Source organism: Boleophthalmus pectinirostris, unplaced genomic scaffold, assembly GCF_026225935.1.
Source record: "Boleophthalmus pectinirostris isolate CB_2022bp ecotype Guang Dong unplaced genomic scaffold, ASM2622593v1 HiC_scaffold_19, whole genome shotgun sequence".
NCBI classification, from domain to species: Eukaryota; Metazoa; Chordata; class Actinopteri; order Gobiiformes; family Gobiidae; genus Boleophthalmus; species Boleophthalmus pectinirostris.
Genome location: NW_026571140.1, coordinates 39731705 through 39750922, shown reverse-complemented (window position 1 = coordinate 39750922; position 19218 = coordinate 39731705). Strand labels below are relative to the sequence as shown.

Below are 19218 nucleotides of genomic sequence, written 5' to 3'. Positions count from 1 at the left end.
TCTACGGGATTTGGTACATTACATACGTCACGATCAAATAGCAGCGATTGGTTAAATAAAAAAGTACCCCCCTACTGTTGGGTGAACGAATCCTAATGCTGCGAGGTCAGATGGTTTCCACAAAGTGAATCTGGCTGATCAATCAGGCTACAAAACTGTAGCTCTGTAACAAAATAATTTAGTAAAATATACCAAAAAATACTCAAGATATATTGATACAGGAGATATCTTTGCACACCCCCAGTGGACGATATCAATACATATCATCACATTATTCACATATCATTACATATATTTTTAAGTCCATTTTAAAATTATTTTTAAGCCATTATCTATTATCTGTTTTATTGCATGTTATTATTTTCCTGCTGTTCTTAAAATTGCACGTTGCAACACTGGAATTTCCCCACTGTGGGACTAATAAACGCATATCTCTTAAACGAGACGATATTTTGATTTTTTCGATATTTTTGCGCACCTCCTAGTGGAGCGTTCGTAAGATGCATTTCTCTACGGAGATGTTATTTCTTTGTCTGGAATGTTTCACAGTGTGGCATTAAACCTTTCTATCTCCATGGAGACCAAACCAGACCAAGTTACAGGTCAGATCTGTGGAAAGGCGACCCCCCCTCACAGTCAGAATGTCAGTTTTTCTCTGTATTTTTGAGCTATAAAACCACCTGTAATTGAATAAATGTCAAGTAGAGCTGTTTAATGTCACACTGTGGAACATTCCAGGCAGAACAATGACATATACTAATACAAATACAAATACTAATACAAATACTAATACTACTAATAATAATATTAACTCAAGGTTTACAAAGTGCTGTACAAGTGGCAATGAACAATAAAAAAGCACAAAAATAGCACACAGAAAGCACAAAAACAGACAATGATGCAAACAATTTGATTAATTATTATAAAAAAATAAAAGAAAAAGAATAAAAATAAATAAACTTGGAATAAAATCAAGGTAAGACCAGTTAAAGGAAGGATTTAGATTTAAAAGATGATACTGACGGTCCAAGCCTTATCTCTTCAGGCAGGTGACGGATCCCAAAACCAAAAAGTTACAAGTGTAGGGATTATTATAACGCACTCAGTATTCATTTTAGCTGCTCCACTTTATTAAATCCGTCTGTATTTCATGTTGTTAGAATGCGACTTTGTTTGAAAACCAGCACTTTCCTGTGCAAACTATAAATATAATATAAAGGCATTGTAAGAATCTGTACGTGGAACTGAGATAGTCAAATGAAAATACATGTTCCAGTGAGTTTGCGCGTTCAGAGATAATAAACCAAACAAAGGCCTTATAGAGGAGCTGTGACGCCCAGCGGAGTTATTCAAATCAGGCTGCAGCGGCTCTGGTCCAGCGCAGATGCTCAGGGACATGGAGACGAGCAGGCTTTCCGCGGACGGGTCTCTGGACGGCCGAGATCCTAGTCCAGAGCCGGGTCCAGAGCCGGGTCCAGAGCCCGGTCCAGAGCCGGGTCTAGATGGGGGACTGAAGGAGCTGGTTTTGAAGTGGTTCTCGGAGACGCAGGCGGCAACACTGGCCCACAACGGACAGTTTCCAGACTGGTTTCACGGACTGGCAACGAGAAAGTGAGTGCATTCAGTTTATAGTAGATTTGACTAAACCAGGACTAAACCAGGACTAAACCAGGGCTAAACCAGGGCTAAACCAGGACTGAACTAGGACTAAACCAGGGCTAAACCAGGACTAAACCAGGACTAAACCAGAACTGAACCAGGGCTAAACCGGGACAAACCAGATCTGAACAAAGTCTAAGCCAGGACTAAACCTGGACTAAACCGGGACTAAACCTGGACTAAACCAGGACTAAACCAGGATTAAACCAGGACTAAACCTGGACTAAACCAGGACTAATCCAGGACTAAACCAGGATTAAGCCAGGACTAAACCTGGACTAAACCTGGACTAAACCGGGACTAAACCGGGACTAAACCAGGACTAAACCAGGACTAAACCAGGATTAAACCGGGACTAAACCAGATCTGAACAAAGTCTAAGCCAGGACTAAACCTGGACTAAACCGGGACTAAACCTGGACTAAACCAGGACTAAACCAGGACTAAACCAGGATTAAACCAGGACTAAACCTGGACTAAACCAGTACTAATCCAGGACTAATCCAGGACTAAACCAGGATTAAGCCAGGACTAAACCTGGACTAAACCGGGACTAAACCAGGACTAAACCAGGACTAATCCAGGACTAAACCAGGGCTAAACCAGGACTAAACCAATGCTAAACCAGGATTAAACCAGGACTAAACCAGGACTAAATAGGGACTAAACCAGGTCTAAACCAGGGATAAACCAGGGCTAATCCAGGACTAAACCAAGGCTAAACCAGGATTAAACCGGGACTAAACCAGGACTAAACCAGGACTAAACCAGGACTAAACCAGGTCTAAACCAGGGCTAAACCAGGACTAAACCAAGGCTAAACCAGGACTGAACCAGGACTAAATAGGGACTAAACCAGGGCTAAACCAGGACGAAACCAGGTCTAAACCAGGGCTAAACCTGGACTGAACCAGGGCTAACTGAGTTTGAATGTTTCCTCATCACAAACATGCCTGAAGTTGTGTTTTGTTTGGTTCACACATGTTTGAGTAACTCGAAACGCTCTGTTCCACCTTGTGACGTCATGAAGCTGTAGTTTTGAAGTTTACAGTTCTCTTTTTGCTCTTTTGTTCAGTAGAGATTGACAATTCCAGGATTTAAATGATCCAAATAAAAACACAGTGCAACTTTTTTTTCTGCATTACCACCTGAAATCACAATGTGGTTCTGTTTTAGAGATGAACTCAGCCTAAATCTGCAGGTTTTGTGCGTTAAAACATGTGAATGAAACAAAACACAACTCCAGGTCTGTTTACGACGAGGAAAAAACATTATAACATCATTAAAAAATAGTGTAATATAGACCTTTTAAGTGTAAATAAGTCATATATTTATGTACGTCACTGGTCTGTAGGGGTGGGAAATTTGGACAAGAATACAGTGACTTTACTGTTTTACTGCCATTGTGTCCTTAGGCAAGACACGTCACCCACTTTGCCTAGTGTAAATTGTGGTGATCGTAGGGGCAGTTGCAATTTTTTTAATTTTTTGCATAAACAAACATTGATGATTTGTGTGTCTGCTTTGTTTTGTGTTTTAACTCTGTGCTATTGTAATAAAAAGCGAGGTGTGAGCTACTGTCTCCGAGTTATTTCCCTCATGGACTAATAAAGTCAGAAGGTCAGAGGGTCGATTCCCACTCAAACCGAGCTCTGTAGTTGTGTTCTTAGGCAAGACACTTCACCAGAATTGCCCAGTATAAAAGTATGTTACAATTTGGTGCAGTATAATAACTAAATTACACAAAAATGCTCTTTAACTTCCTCTCTCTGTTGTGTGGTGCATGAAGTGACCAATCTCTAATTTAATGTCTCTCTTTTTTAAAATTTTACAATGATTATTTGTGTTTTGTTTTGCTTTTTATTGGGATTTTAACAGTGGCAGACCGCGCTTTTCACACCTAGGCCTTCAGTAGTAGCACGGAGAGGCTGCTTTAACTATAAAGCGCTGCGGGAAACACTGATATCTCCAGTACTGTCCTATAGGAGAGTTCCATTGTTGACAAAAGCGCGCGTTGCATGCTGGGAATTATTTTGGTCGCCGGCAAGAAACACGAATTCAACATGACGGACGGAGCGAGAAAGCACGTAAAGGGTATTGATCCCGGTTATTTATCCAGTCTAACGACAGAGGACCCAAGACCATTTGACCAGAAATTGGTCATAAGCATCGACGGACGACAAATCACCCTTTTCAACCCCGACAAAAGGTGGACCAAACCAAATTTCTGGTCAGAATCGCCAACTACCTGGACAAATATTCACTTGGGCGATATCCACAATGACTTGGTGGAAACTCCTGGGCCATTCACAGCAGAAAAGATGAAAACCTCCAAGAGTCTCGATGTGTCGTTGAACTTGTTGGAGTCCACGGTTTGTTAGGATCTTCTACGTTTGCTCTGCGGAATGTTTGAAAGTCGTTTAATTCACCGTTAGTGGTTCTTTTTCACTCAGAATACGAAAAAGACATTTTCCTTCTTCCGTGCTTCTATTTGTGCATCCGATAATGCAGCAGGAATTTACCATTATCGGGGATAAATACGCGAGGTTACGCACTGTGTTTGACGCTACCGTGTTTCTTGCCTCCGACCAAAATATTTCCCAGCAGCAACGCGGGCTTTTAATAACAATGACGTCAGCTGAAACTCGCCTATAGTGACCTGCGACATGAGGGTCCAGGACTGAACCAGAACTAAACCAGGTCTAAACTAGGACTAAACCAGAGACAGGCCCAAAGGTGCACCTGCGTAGAAGCGAGTGACCGCAGGCGAAAAGGACCGGCTTAGGGCAGTCGTCGCCCGATCGCGCTTTGCGAACACCCTTTGCCGTGGACTTGGTGTTCTCTCTCTCTCTCATGTTCAAGATTAGTCCTGGTTTAGTCCTGATTTAGACCTGATTTAGACATGGTGTAGTCCTGGTTTAGTCCTGGTTTAGTCCTCCTGGTTAAGTCACGAATCGCGTTCCCCCACTTAAAATAAAATCTCCACTACGCCACTGGTCATTAATAACAGTAAAACATAGTAATAATAATTTCGATTTCCGTAGCCGCTGCAGATGTAGTTGTAGTTTGCTGCTTTGGCTGGTTCGCTCTCCGAGTCCGATCACGTTGTTGTTCGCTGCTAAAGGCCCTGGCGACACCAACGCAAAATCTGATTGGTTGAAGCAGCAGGTTCATCGACATTTATTTTGTGTTCGGCCTGCAGAACGGATTGTGAAGGCCTCAGGCAGACTTCTTTGACGTTGACTCTGCCTAGCAACAAATGACGACTGAAATGTGATTGGTCAAATGCTTTAATATGAAAATACATGTGTGAAAGCAACACAACCAAAGGGAGTGAACAGACCACCACTGGATTTTAATGTATTTCTTATTCTGTAAAGCACTTTGAATTACAGAACCAGTCAAAAGTTTTAGAACACCGTGCTTTTTCCAGTTTTTTCTAAACTTTTAATTGATGAAAGTGTCGACCTTTGGCAGATATAACAGCTGAACACACTCGTGGCTCGTTCTTTTTACAACAGAAATCAAATATTCTCCAGAAAGTTCTTCCCAAGTCTGTTGCAGAAGTTCCCATAAATGTGTGGCACTTCACTTTCACTCTTCTGTCCCGTTCATCCCAAACCAGCTCGATGGGGTTTAAGTCTGGACACTCCATGTTTTCAAACTCACCATCTTGTTCTTTTTTTCTGAGGTAGTTTTGGCAGAGCTTGGACTTGTGTTTTGTTCTTTTATCTTTTTTTTTAACCTCTGTCTGTTCAGTTCTGACCTTTGCACCATTTCAAGCTCTTCGTTGGACTTGCACGACTTGAATTGCAATAAATAACTGGAAAAATTAGGATGTTCTGAAACTTTTAACTAAAAAAGTCCCATTCGCAGGACAAAAATGAACCTTTCCTGAACAGTTTTAGAATGATCTTGAGCTGTATCAGAACAATTATAAGAGCACAAGGGAATAGGAAAGAAAGTTCTATGATTTAAAGTTGAAATCGTTTCAAATTTAAACATCCATAAAAACATCCCCTGAAAAGCCCCTAACAGTGAATTTGAATGTTCCTCTAGTTTGAATCCTAAATATTGTCCGTTCATTCCATGTTTACATCATATTCCTCTTTTGTTTCGAGTGACCTGTACCTCTTCAGGTCATTTATTTGCATTTCAAAATATTGAAAGTAAAATCAAATTCAACCCTGAGCCAGTGGAGCGTCCTAAACCTGAAACACAATACACATATGATCGAGTAGATTATATAACTTATTTGCATGTTATGAAAGCAGTAACTTGGAAATAGGTCATGTATGAATGTTTCACTATACAACTACACAGCAGGTTAAGTCACCAGGCCAAGTTACGGGTCAGATCTATGGAGGGGCAAACTCACTCACAGTAAGAATGCAAAAATCCTGTGATTGGATAAATGCAGGATAAAAGAGTTTAATGCCACACTGCGGAAGATTCCAGGCTCCATGGAAACAAGAAAAGTTACAGCTTGAACTACTGAATCTACAGCTACTTGCTGATACTATCCCATGCTATTGTGTCATACTCAATTATGCATGAATTTGAAAATATATTTGAGAGTCTACAAGCCTAGTTTATCAGGCAGTTTCACTTTGTAGAAACTGTCTGACCTCGCAATGTTGGAATTTGTTCGCTCGACAGTAGGCGGGCACTTTTTTTGTTTAACCAATCGAAGGAAGAAGGGCAATAATGTCTTCCTCCTTGATAAAATTCACCAAACATTCTCTTTATTCCGGCTTTAAATCCTCGATCTCGGGAATCGTTGCCAACACAGAATGTCTGGCTCTTCGCTGATTGGCTGGTGCCTGAACTTGCACTTCCAGGGTTCTTGCGAAACCGTCTAGTGTTTTCTGATTCCTGATCTAGTCACTGGAGAGAAATGAAACTGAGCAGAGGCACTAGGTGGCACCAGCCTGACTAAGAATCTACAAATGTTCTGCTCTAACATGAAGTTGTGTTTCTGTTTCAGAGATGCAGAGGAGCAGCTGAAGGACAAAGCTGTGGGCGTGTTTCTGCTCAGACTCAGTGAAAAGACGTTAGGATACGTCCTCTCGTACAAGTGAGTCTCTGCTCTTGTCTCTTGCAATGAAAACAGACGATGGTTACATTCACTTCACACTTTCAAACTGAAAGATCCAATATTACTCATGTGACGTCCCCCTCTGTCCCATTGTGGCTCTCTGGCTCCATGTAACTGGGGCCATGCTCCGGGTTCTGGTTCCTCTCCACAGGACGTGAACACCACTCTGTCTCTCTGTCTTGTGTCTTCAGGTTCATCAAAGTCTTCTTCAATATTTACTGTAAGAGCTGTGCCACCAAGAACTGCTTTTCCATTAGCGGTGTGTTCATTGGTTTTATAGTTCAGTTGTTGTAGATGTTCTGCTTGATCTTTGACCTTCTGTCATTTCCAAAACAACAGTGATTCAATTCATTCAGACAGCGATGTGTGCAGCTCCAGCTCCAATGAGTTCATCTAAACTATTTTTTCATATAAACGTTCCATGGTCATTATTACGGTTAAAGAGCTTCAGTGTACCACAGAGACAGAGAGGTGTTCTGCGTCCTGTGAAGAATAACTGGAACATGAAGGTCCACCAGGTCCACCCTATAGTGGAACAGCAGGGGCCATCACAACACAAAACTCTCTCTTGAGTGTAATCAGGGTAGTGCTGTGTAATGTCACCAACTACTGGACATTGCAGAGGCCAGAAAGCAAATTTACCTACTGTTCAGTAAAGTTGCCAAAAAATATTGTAGGAAAAAAGTGGATTTAGTGTTTGGTTCCTCTTTAAAGTAAAACCTCAGATATTTCTATTGAATTTCTTTACTTTGATGAAAATCCCAATTCCAGTCACACAGAGGCGGTGCTGGACGTTTTTGGTTGTAGGAGCTAAGGGAGTGTTAAGGTCTTCTTTGGAGGAGCTCACTTAAACGATAGCGTTGTGTAGTGAGTCATTTTGAATACTTTTCCAGTTGAATATTTTTAGTCAAAATTGAATGCCTTATAAAAATGAGGTAAAAATCTTTGGGGAAGCTGTAGAGGGACACTGGACATTGTAGGGAAGAATAGCGCCCACCCAAGTCCTCTGAAATCAGATAAGTGGGATTTTTACTTTTTAATTTTCAATATTTTGATGGGTTTTTTTTTTTGGTGAATGTTCCAGGGGAGAGGAGCGATGCCGCCATTTTGTGATCTCCCAGAGTCCAGAGGGTCAGTTCTGTATCACAGGAGACGAGCAGCAGTTCAGCAGCGTGTTTGAGCTGATTCAGCATTACAAAATCTGCCCCATCCAGCCCTTTGGAGAATACCTCACCATCGAAGAGAGGGAGCAGGTGAGGTCATACTCAAATAGTAATGCATTAGTTATAGTGCGACAGGCGGATCGGTGCAGAGTCGGCAGTGATGCGGTCGCTGTATCGATCCTTTGTGGTGAAGAGGGAGCTGAGCCGAAAGGCAAAGCTCTTGATTTTACTGTCAATCTACGCTCCTCCCCTCACCTACGGACATGAACTCTGGGTAATGACAGAAAGGACGAGATCACGGGTACAAGCGGCCAAAATGAGTTTCCTCGACAGGGTGGCTGGGTGCTCCCTTAGAGACAGGGCGAGGAGCTCAGTCACACGGGGGGAACTCGGAGTAGAGCCGCTGCTCCTTCACACCGAGAGGAGCAGTTGAGGTGGCTCGGGCTTCTGTTCCTCCTGGTGAACTCCTTCAGGAGGTGTTCTGGGCATGTCCTACTGGGAGGAGGCTCCAGGGAAGACCCAGGACACACTGGAGGTACTATGTCTCTGGGCTGGCCTGGGAACACTTTGGGATCCCACACGGAGGAGCAGGAGGAAGTGTTTGGGGCGAAGGAAGTCTGGGAATCCATGCTTAGACCGCTGCCCCCCCGACCCGGCCCTAGATAAAGTGGAAGAAAATGGATGGATAGTTATACTGCTTCTCCATTTACAGTTTCGTTGCATTATAAGTGCTCTCAAAAGTATTGTAAAAATCACGTTCTAACTGATGCTAAAACATCTGAGCAGGTGTCGATACGAAGAAGGTCTCATTCATCAGACATCAGACATGAGCATCAGACTGAAAGTAAAGTATGTAAACTGTAATGAGTTAAACATTGACCAAATAAAAACACATGAACATGAATGTGGTTTGGTCTCCATGAAGATAAAAAGGGTTAATGCCATACTGTGAAACATTCCAGACAAAGCAATAACATGGAGACAAGCATTTGGAGACAGAGCCTCCCCCAGAAAAGTTACACAATGCAGCTTTAAATACTATTCTTAAAAAAAGATCTGTTTTCAGAGTGTTCCTTTTATTATTTTGAGCAGGATATTTATAATTTTATGATTTCCAAATTTTCAAAATGTTTTTAGTCCTGTTTTAGTCTGGGTTTATTCTGGGTTTAGACCTGGTTTAGATTTATTTTAGTATTGGTTTAGACCTGGTTTAGACCTGGTTTAGACCTGGTTTAGATCTGGTTTTATCCTGGTTTAGACCTGGTTTAGTCTGGGTTTAGTCCTGTTTAGCCTAGGTTTAGATCTGGTTTTATCCTGGTTTAGACCTGGTTTAGATCTGGTTTTATCCTGGTTTAGACCTGGTTTAGTCTGGGTTTAGTCCTGTTTAGCCTAGGTTTAGATCTGGTTTTATCCTGGTTTAGACCTGGTTTAGTCCTGGATTAACTATACTGTGTTTTCTATTGTAGCTGACATACGTTACATAAGTCACACCAGCAGCTTCGTACAGTGAGTTAAACATTAGCCACAAGTAATTTAGATTTTCCTCTTCACTTCACATGAATGGGACCAGTGTTTGGGCTCCTATAGAACATAAAAAGAGTTTTAAAGGTCCTGTATTTACGCAAAACTGACCCTTGTGACCTTTAAACCATGTTATAAAGTTGTTTCCCTGTCAAAAACAGACCTGGAGTTGGGTTTTGAGTAAGTACGTAAGAGTGAGTTGTTAGTCTGTCTGCGTCATTGTTTCCCAAAGTCTGAGTCGTGACCGTCAGGTGGGTCGCAAGAGATTTTTTTGGGGTCGCCTTGTCACGATCTGCATGGAGGTTTGCAGTACACAGTTCTGATCTGTGACCTTCTCGTCATTCTGGATAAACATTTTGTCAGAATCTCCAATCCTCAGTAGGGTCAGTGTTTCTATGCTTATTCTTTTCACTACTACATATTTGTGTGAATTGGGATTTTCTGTGCTCACAAAAATGAAAACAAAGCACAGAAACAGACTGAATCCTGCGTCTGATCTGCTGCTGCGCTCTCCTCCTGGAACACGCTCCAAAAACTAGGGCTGGGTATCATTAAGAAGTTGCAGATACGATACATACCTCGATACACAGGCCACGATACGATACATATCTCGATACAGTGAGCTTTCGATTCGATATGATATATATTTCAAATTGATTCGATACGGTTCAATAAAAAATAAAGGCTAAATCGTGGCTGTGACACTAAAAGTCTTTGTTAAACCACTTCTTGTGCAAAGTTCATATGAAACACAAACATTTTAATCATCAAAACAGTAAAAATATCAAATGTGTTGCATAAATGAGTTTCCTTTCACTCCACAAGCAACAAAACTGTAGCTGTAGGTGATATATCGATACAGTAGCCCACGATATCGATACTGTGTCATCACATTAAACGATACAATATATCGATATTCCGATATTTTTGCACACCCCTACCAAAAACAAAGACAGGCCCACCTATCTCATTAGAAATGTTGAAATGTTATGACATGTTTAGTATAATTTCAAATAGTTTTCTAATTATTTTATTAACTATTTTGTTCCAATATTGCTGGTTCAATTGAATGTTGAAAAGAAAAAGAAATGGGCACATTTAATGTCCAAATTGGCGACTCATGGATCCTTTTATTGCTGCTTCAATTCCTGTTTTTCATTGTTTAAAACTTGAGTAAAACTAATTGTTCAGACACGATCGCTCAGTCAACACTAAAATATCCTCATTAATGTTCAATAATGATCAAATCCACCTTTATTTTGTGATTTATGAATAATGTTTATTGACTTGGGTTGCAAAGGTTTGTGACTTTTAAAATATGAGTCTCCAGAAAAAAGGTTTAGGAAAACAATGCTCTACATTTCTATGTTTGTCTACAATCATTGTTGGGAAGGTGACTTTTAAAATGTAATCCCCTACAGATTACAGATTACAAACCCCAAAATGTAGTTTGTAACGTAATCCATTAAATTACTTAAAGTGAGTAATGTAATCTGAATACTTTGGATTACTTGATTTACTGTAGAGAAGCAAAGACTCGGATATCTTCACCTAAGATGTTTTATCTGATAAAAGAAAATGAAAAGCCCAGACTTTACTGAACCAAATTAAAAATATTATTGATAGAAGATGAGGAGACACGGTCCACACAGCATGATTTAGTTCTGTTTAGTCCTGTTAAATCCTGTTAGATCCTGGTTTAGTCCTGGTTTAGACCTGGTTTTAGACCTGGTTTTAGTCCTGGTTTTAGACCTGGTTTAGACCTGGTTTAGACCTGGTTTAGATCTAGTTTAGACCTGGTTTTAGTCCTGGTTTAGTCCTGTTTTTGTCCTGGTTTAGACCTGGTTTTAGATCTGGTTTTAGACCTGTTTTAGACCTGGTTTAGACTTGGTTTAGACCTGATTTAGATCTGGTTTAGATCTAGTTTAGTCCTGGTTTAGACCTGGTTTAGACCTGATTTAGACCTGGTTTAGATCTAGTTTTAGTCCTGGTTTAGACCTGGTTTAGACCTGGTTTTAGTCCTGGTGTAGTCCTGGTTTAGTCCTGGTTTAGACCTGGTTTAGACCTGGTTTAGATCTAGTTTAGACCTTGTTTAGTTCCCGGCAATGAGTGTATTTTCCAAAAACAGGAAAATCCCTCTGTGTAATCCATTTATTTCAACAAAGTAACTGTAATCCAAGTACCACTCACTGAAACAGTAACTGTAACTGAATACAGTTACTCATAATTTGTACTCTGATTACGTAACTCCGGTACATGTAATCTGTTACTCCCCAACACTGTCTACAATTTAATGTCTTGATTTTTTTCTGTAGGACTCGGAGCTGTACGATTCTGTGAATATACAGAAAGTAAACACCAAAGGGCAGAGTGGAGTGAGCGTCCGGGCCCTGTGCAGCCTGTGGGACCAGAAGGGGGCGCAGTCCACAGACACGCCTCCTCAAACAAAGAGTCAGCCGCAGATCAGTAATAATAATAATAATAATAATGATAATGATAATATTGATAATAATAATAGTACAGAAGAAGCGCCTGTGTTACCTCCAAAGTCCACCAGGAAGTTCACCCACTCGATATCTGTGGATACTACGGCACTGTCCCAGGTAACACGCTCCATCTGACCCTCTGACCTTCTCCTCAGCAACGCTGCTCCTCTGACCTTCTCCTCTGACTCCTCTCCATCCTCTGACCTTCTCCTCTGCTCCTCTGACCCTCTGTCCTTCTCCTCTGCTCCTCTCCATCCTCTGACCCTCTCCTCTGCTTCATCTGACTTTCTCCTCTGACTCCTCTGACCTTCTCTCTGCTCCTCTGAACCTCTCTCCTCTCTCCTCTGACCCTCTGCTCCTTCTCCTCTGCTCCTCTGACCTTCTTCCTCTCTCCTCTGCTCCTCTCCTCTGCTCCTCTGACCTTCCTCTCTCCTCCTCTGACCTTCTCTCTCTCTCCTCTGACCTCTTCCTCTCCTCTGTCCTCTACTCTCCTCTGACCCTCTCCTCTGCTCCTCTGACCTTCTCCTCTGACCTCCTCTGACCTCTCCTCTGCTCCTCTGACCCTCTCCTCTGCTCCTCTGACCCTCTCCTCTGCTCCTCTGTCCTTCTCCTCCTCAAAAACAGACCTGGAGTTGAGTTTTGTTTCATTCACACGTTTGAGTAACTCTTTATTATTAGTCTATACATCTCCAAAGCTTAAAATACTCTGCTCCACCTTGTGATGTTGACCCTCTGACCTTCTCCTCTGACCCTCTGACCTTCTCCTCTGACCCTCTGACCTTCTCTTCCTCTGACCCTCTGCTTTCACATCCACTAAATTAATGTCCTTAAAGGTCCTTTATTAGAACTGACTTTTAAAACTGACTCTTATGAACTTGAACTCATATTATAATGTTCCCTCCTCAAGAACAGATCTGGAGTTGAGTTTTGTTTCATTCACACGTTTGAGTAACTCTTTATTATTAGTCTATACATCTTCAAACCTCAAAATGCTCTGCTCCACCTTGTGATGTCATGAAGCTGTAGTTTGCGAGTTAACATCTACCTTCTACCTTTAGTTCAGTAGAAATTGGCAACTGGTCTGAAATTGTCATGGTTCATGTTTTGTAGTCGTTGTTTTTGCTTAGTTTGAAATCTTTTTCCCTGTAGTGTAGTGTGCCTTTAGTGTTTTATTTTGACATTTGTCGTGTCAGCTTGTAGTTTTGACTTTTACTTCCTGTCTTGATTGTTTGCCCCGCCCTGTGTGTGTCTCACCTGTGTCTGTGTGCATTTAGACCCTGTGTTCTCCTCTGCCCTTTGTTGGTCCATTGTCTCTGTCAGAGTTTCTCCTTGTCTCGTGTCATGGCAGTTTAGTTCAAGTTTTTGGATTTTTTTGGATTGGTCATTAAATACTTTGAAGCAGTCCTGCGTTTTGGGTCCCCCCTCTGTTTCTACGTGACAGAAATCATCCAAATCAGGGGTCTCCAAAATCCGTGTATCATTCGTTCATTCGTTTTTCAATATAAAACCAAAAATAAGAAAACGAAAAAACAACAGTTTTCTTTGTTATTTGTCTCCAAAACCAAAATGAAAAAACAGATAATGATTCGTTTTTTCAGTTTTCGATTTTGTGTTTAAATGAAGAATGGAAAAAATGGATAACGGCCGTTTCCCGTTTACGTGACTTCCGTGACTGCGATGCCGAACTTTTGCACCACATACGGACTGAACCAGGACTGATCCAGGCCTGATCCAGGTCCGGGACCAGACCGGGACCAGAGCGGGACTGAGACCGAGGGAAAGTGAGAATGTTCTGTGGACTACAGGTCCGGACGGGCTGCTCCAGTCCTCCGCGCTCAAGAACAGCAGCTGGTTCCGAGGTGGTGCAAAGCATCTAACTGACGCTTTCACACCAACGAAAACGAACTGAACTAAGAGCTTTTGGTTCAAATGGACCAGGTCCGGGACCAGACCGGGACCAGACCGGAGACAGAGACAAGACCGAGACAAGACCGAGACCAGATCAGAGGCTCAGAGCCCACAGCAGGGCCGGAGCTCGAAGCTGAGGCTTGGACCCCACGGAGGCTCAGAGTCAAAGCTCAGAGTCCGCCCCAGTCCCGCTCTGGTCCCGCTCTGGTCCCGCTCTAGTCCCGGTCTGGTCTGGTCTCGGACCTGGATCAGTCCTGGTTCAGTCTGTACCCGGTGCAAAAGTTCGGCATCGCAGTCACTGAAGTCACGTAAACGGGAAACGGCCGTTATCCGTTTTTTCCATTCTTCATTTAAACACAAAATCGAAAACTGAAAAAAATGAATCGTTATCCGTTTTTTCATTTTGGTTTTGGAGACAAATAACGAAGAAAACTGTTGTTTTTTTCGTTTTCTTATTTTTGGTTTTATATTGAAAAACGAATGAACGAATGATACACGGATTCTCCAACCTTTTTTCGTTTTGAAAAAGTGCTACTTTTACAAAACAAAAATGTCAGAGAGCTACTGGTTTTAGACGTCACAAGAAATTGAGCAAATATAAGAGCCACTATGCCTATAAAATACAAACCATTTATTAGTGTACAAAGTTAGGCATCAAAATGGAACATGTATGATGGTAAAAGGCATTTAACTAAACACATTTTAGTTATTCAGCACAGTACATGTAATTCAGAAATCCTTTGGTGAGATACCGGTAGCTCTCCAGGAAACTCCTGGTCCAAATGATTCTAGTGAAGGTGTATAGAGTTTAAAACCACAATGAAGCACTTCCTGTATTACCACATGACATCACAAGGTGGGTCAGAGTGTTTGAGAGAAGCACTCAGACCTAAATATGAAGCATTTGTGTGTTAAACATGTGTGGATGAAACAAAACACAACTCCAGGTCTGTTTGTGATGAGGAAACATTATAACACAGATCCGAATACTGTCCCTTTAATACACTGCATTTTTTCCCCCACAGTGCGTTGCAAACCAAGCCACGCACCTCAGCTTTGATTCCGCCGTCTCCTCAGACGACGATCAACAAAACGAACCTCTAACCCCGGTCAGCTCCACCCAGAGGCGAGGAGACGTGTCCCCGAGCTCACCCAGGTCCAGCCCCACACAGACAAGGGTGAGTACAGTCGCTCAAATAACTGTCAGTCTTTACGAAACAAAAGGTAAAAGGAGCTGATAACCTGAAAACTACCACTTCATGACATCACAAGGTGGAACAGAACATTTTGAGCTTTGGAGATATAGTAGACTAATAATAAAGTGAATGAAACAAGACCCAGGTATGTTTGTGATCAGGTAACAACATTATTTTTTGGACTATAAGTGGCACTTTTTTTCATGGTCTGGGTGTTTTATGTGACTCCATATACTCCAGTCTGACATATATATTAAAATGTTCAGAGTGAAGCCATGAGAAGCTCTAGTCTTGTGTGTGAGTATCTGCTGCTCCTGTTCCTCCTGTACCACTGTCACTTCACTCTACTGCGCATGTCTCCTGCAGAAAGAGCCTCTGTTCTATCTGTATCATGTCAGTGTATCACATTACTTCAAATTTAAACAAACTCATAAAGACGACTGAGAAAACTGAACACAAATGCCCCCAAAACAAAATCAGATTTTGCAGATTACAAACTGCAAGTCGTGAAATCTGCAGCAGAAAATGGTAATCGAGCAAAAGAAAGAAAGTTTGGAGTGAGCGAGAAACTTGTGACACCGGGAGGATGAACCGTGAAACTTTCCTGTTGTCACTGGATGGATGGACAAAGCCTGGACTTCAGCGACACCGAAACCATCCTGTCGGGATTCAGAAAGACCCGAATAATTCTAACTGGAACTGATGCTGAGTCTGACGACAGCGACACAGAAGAGGAAGCGTCGCTCTGTTTACCACCGGAGGTCGAGGAGTTGTTCAGAAGTGACACCGAGGATGAAGAATTGAATGGATTTAGTGATTTGGAGTGAGATGGAGAGTTTGGTAAACTTGTTCTGTTCTGTTGTTTATGTTACTGCAGCGACAATTTTAATCCTAACCTTTTGTCGTTTCTGGGTGCAGGGGATCCAGGCCTAACGCGATTCAGAATCCAGGTTGTGGTCCGTTGCTTTATAGAGCAGAAGCAGTAGGGTGGGTGGAGGGATGTTCAATAAGATTAAAGAGTTAAATAATGAAAGCTTGATCACCAGCCTGAGAAAGAGCAATAAAAAAGAAAATGACCTCCAGTGACCCACACACCCAGTACACTCACACCTGTGTGTTCATGTAGCGCTTGACTCCACCCTGCCCCCTTGTGGCCAAGCCAAATATAGGTCACCCTGTGCTCAGACATAAACAGTGACCCAAATTAACCCCAACCTAAACTAAAGAAGAATGGTTACGTTAACAGTCTGTTGTTCTCTGTTCTATTGTTATTACAGTAACTTGACTTTCAAGATGAAATGTCACTACCTGGTCTCTGATTTTATAAAATAATTTCCCCCCAAAAATGTGACTTATATACCGTATTTTCCGGACTATTAGATGCGCTTTTGAGCCTCTAACTCCATCAAAAAACGACTGCGCGCCACAATCCAGAGCGCCCTATACACAAATCCACTCGGGTGTCACAGCACGACTTCAGTAAACTACAAAGCCGCACCACCCGCAGAACACACAAACACACACGGAGCAGACAGCGACCGCACAGAGAAAAACACCCACAGACACACTCATCACTCCACGCCGACGAGGAACGGAACGGAGGAACGAACCGAAAAAGCGAGCGTGACGTGCCGCTTCTAGACACGACTGAACAACTGAGTCACTGTGAACACGCCGACAATCCGTTGGTCCCAGACACACCCTCCCTACACGCCACAACTGAACAAAGCCCAGAGTCACCGTGAACGAACAAACAAACAACACCACTCACCATCACACTGTTGTGTTTCTTTTAAAGTCCGGTGCGGTTTATTTGTGAAAAAAAAGTTTGAAAATAGACCATTTAATGACAGTGCTTCTTATAGTGCGGAAAATATGGTAGTTTGGTTGAGCTGCTGAAAAACTGAAGAAGCAGCTTGGATGAGCTACGAAACGTATTCAACCAAACTAACTTTTGTCCAGTCGACAAACTGAATTTTCTCCTCGCCCGTTCACAGTAAGAGTGCAAGATTTCAGAGCAACGAACACAAGAAAAATGAAAAGAACAAACAAACCATTTTATTTTACAAACAAACATTTTATTTTAGCTATTTTTGGCTAAAAGTTGCAAATTGCAGTGCGTTTTATAATCCAGATCGCCTAATAGCCCGGAAAATACGGTGTGTTTTTTTCTTCTTCATTACACATTTTTTGACTGGTGCATCTTATATTCTGAAAAATACAGTAATATGGGGCCTTTAAATAAATATAACATTTTCTACCCTCCTCTGCCCACAGGTCACAGAGAACCAAAACACGCCTTTTCTGGCTCTGGACCAAAATGAAAACTCAGCGAGACTCCCGACCCCAACTCCCCTCAGAAAGGTCACCTGCCTCACCTACTCGTACCTGCTGGCGTCTGAGGAGGTGCTGAAGTCCAACCCCCTCTACCAGGCAGCGGAGGGCGGTCACTACACTGAGGTGAAACACAGAGCGAAAAATGAGGAGGTGACGTATGAAGATATGACAAAAAAGGAAAAAGAAAAGGAAAACAACGTTTACGAAGAGATGGCAGAAAAGAAAAAGGAAAACGAAAGTACCACTTACGAGAGCGTGGAGGAGAAGAAGACCAAGAAGAACAAGTCCAAAAATGTGAGTCTGAAATTCATGACTTTGTTTTTTTATGGTATAATTTATCATTTAAAGGTTTTATATTACGCAAAACTGACTCTTGTGAGTTTTAAGCTGTGTTATAATGTTGTTACTGCCTCAAAAACAGACCTGGAGTTGGTTTTGGTCTGTTTTTGATGAGGAAACAACATTATAACATAGATCAGAAAATGGGACCTTTAAAGGTGCATTATGTAACTTTTTTCTCCATGGAGATGTTGTTGCTTTGTCTGGAATGTCCTGATGTGGCATTAAACATATCTATTTTGCATTTACTCAATAATATGGGTTTTTATTGACCTGAAACTGTATCTTGGCCCTGTGGCGTCACATGTGTCTCCACAGAGATAAATGTTTAATGCCACTTAATGCCAAACTTTGGAACATGTATATGAAAATTACATTTGGTTGTTAAGTTAAAGTTGCATTGTGTGTATATATGTATATATGTACTGTATGTATGTATGTATGTGTGTATATATATATATATATATATATATATACACACACATACATATATATATATAAATAAATAAATATATATATATATATATATATATATATATATATATATATATATATATATATATATATATATATATATATATATATATATATATATATATAAACTACAACCAGATTCGCAGGCTGCACTTCAATCACAGAGCTCCATTCAAAATGTGTAACTTTAAGACTGAGGGTCTGTCACCTGTTTATTTCTATGGAGATGTCATGCTCTGTCTGGAATGTTCCACAGTATGACTTTACAAAGCTCTGTCTTACATTTATTCAGTTTCAGGTGGTTTTATAGTTCAAAAATGCAGTAAAAAACACACACATTTTGACTGTGAGTAGGGTCACCTGTCCACAGATCTGACCTGTAACTTGGTCTGGTTTGCTTAAAAGGTTTAATGTCATACTGTGGAACATTCCAGACGAAGCAATAACATGTGTATGTAGATCTGACAGACCCTCCACCAGAAAAGTCCCTTTAATGTAAATATTGCCAAAATATGAGACAAAAATCAATAATTCCTGTTTTGTTTCCACAGAAAGAATGGAAGAACTTCTTCTCTGACTTCACATTCTACTTAAAGAAATAGTTCAGTAAAGGACATATTTTCTGTATTTATATTTAAGAAAATAGAAAAATAAGATTCCTTTTGAATGTTTTCAAGGTGATGTGTTTCTGTGAAAGACCCTCATTTGTATAAAGATATTCTGAAAAATTCACAGTTTGCATCACTGAAAATAATCCTGTGTTACTGAAATAGTTGTGTTTATAAATGTTATTTTTTTTCTTTTGGTGGTTTCAGTCTCATGTGCAGTGTGACTTACCTGTTGTTGTTTTTTTCAGTGTTCACCTGCACCATTTAAGTCCCTGTCTCTCATCACACTTTTACACTCATGATATGTGAAAAGTGACATAAAAAAAAAAAAAGTGTTGTTTTTTCTTACAAAGAAATCAAGACTTTTTGAGTTTCTTTCTGGTTGTATGTTGGTTCATTTTGCTATTCAAATCTCTGTGTACATTCTAC

At 41.2% G+C, this 19218-nt stretch overlaps 1 protein-coding gene across 1 annotated transcript; it reads left to right on the top strand.

The window, feature by feature from the left end:
- The first annotated feature begins 1384 nt into the window (after positions 1-1384).
- sh2d7 (SH2 domain containing 7) lies at positions 1385-18980 on the top strand. The gene is made up of 7 exons (XM_055154351.1): positions 1385-1611; positions 6647-6736; positions 7842-8010; positions 11757-12044; positions 14861-15013; positions 17309-17662; positions 18733-18980. Exons 1-7 carry the CDS (start codon positions 1385-1387, stop codon positions 18781-18783), a joined length of 1332 nt encoding a protein of 443 aa, XP_055010326.1. The 3' UTR covers positions 18784-18980.
- The last annotated feature ends 238 nt before the right edge of the window (positions 18981-19218 follow it).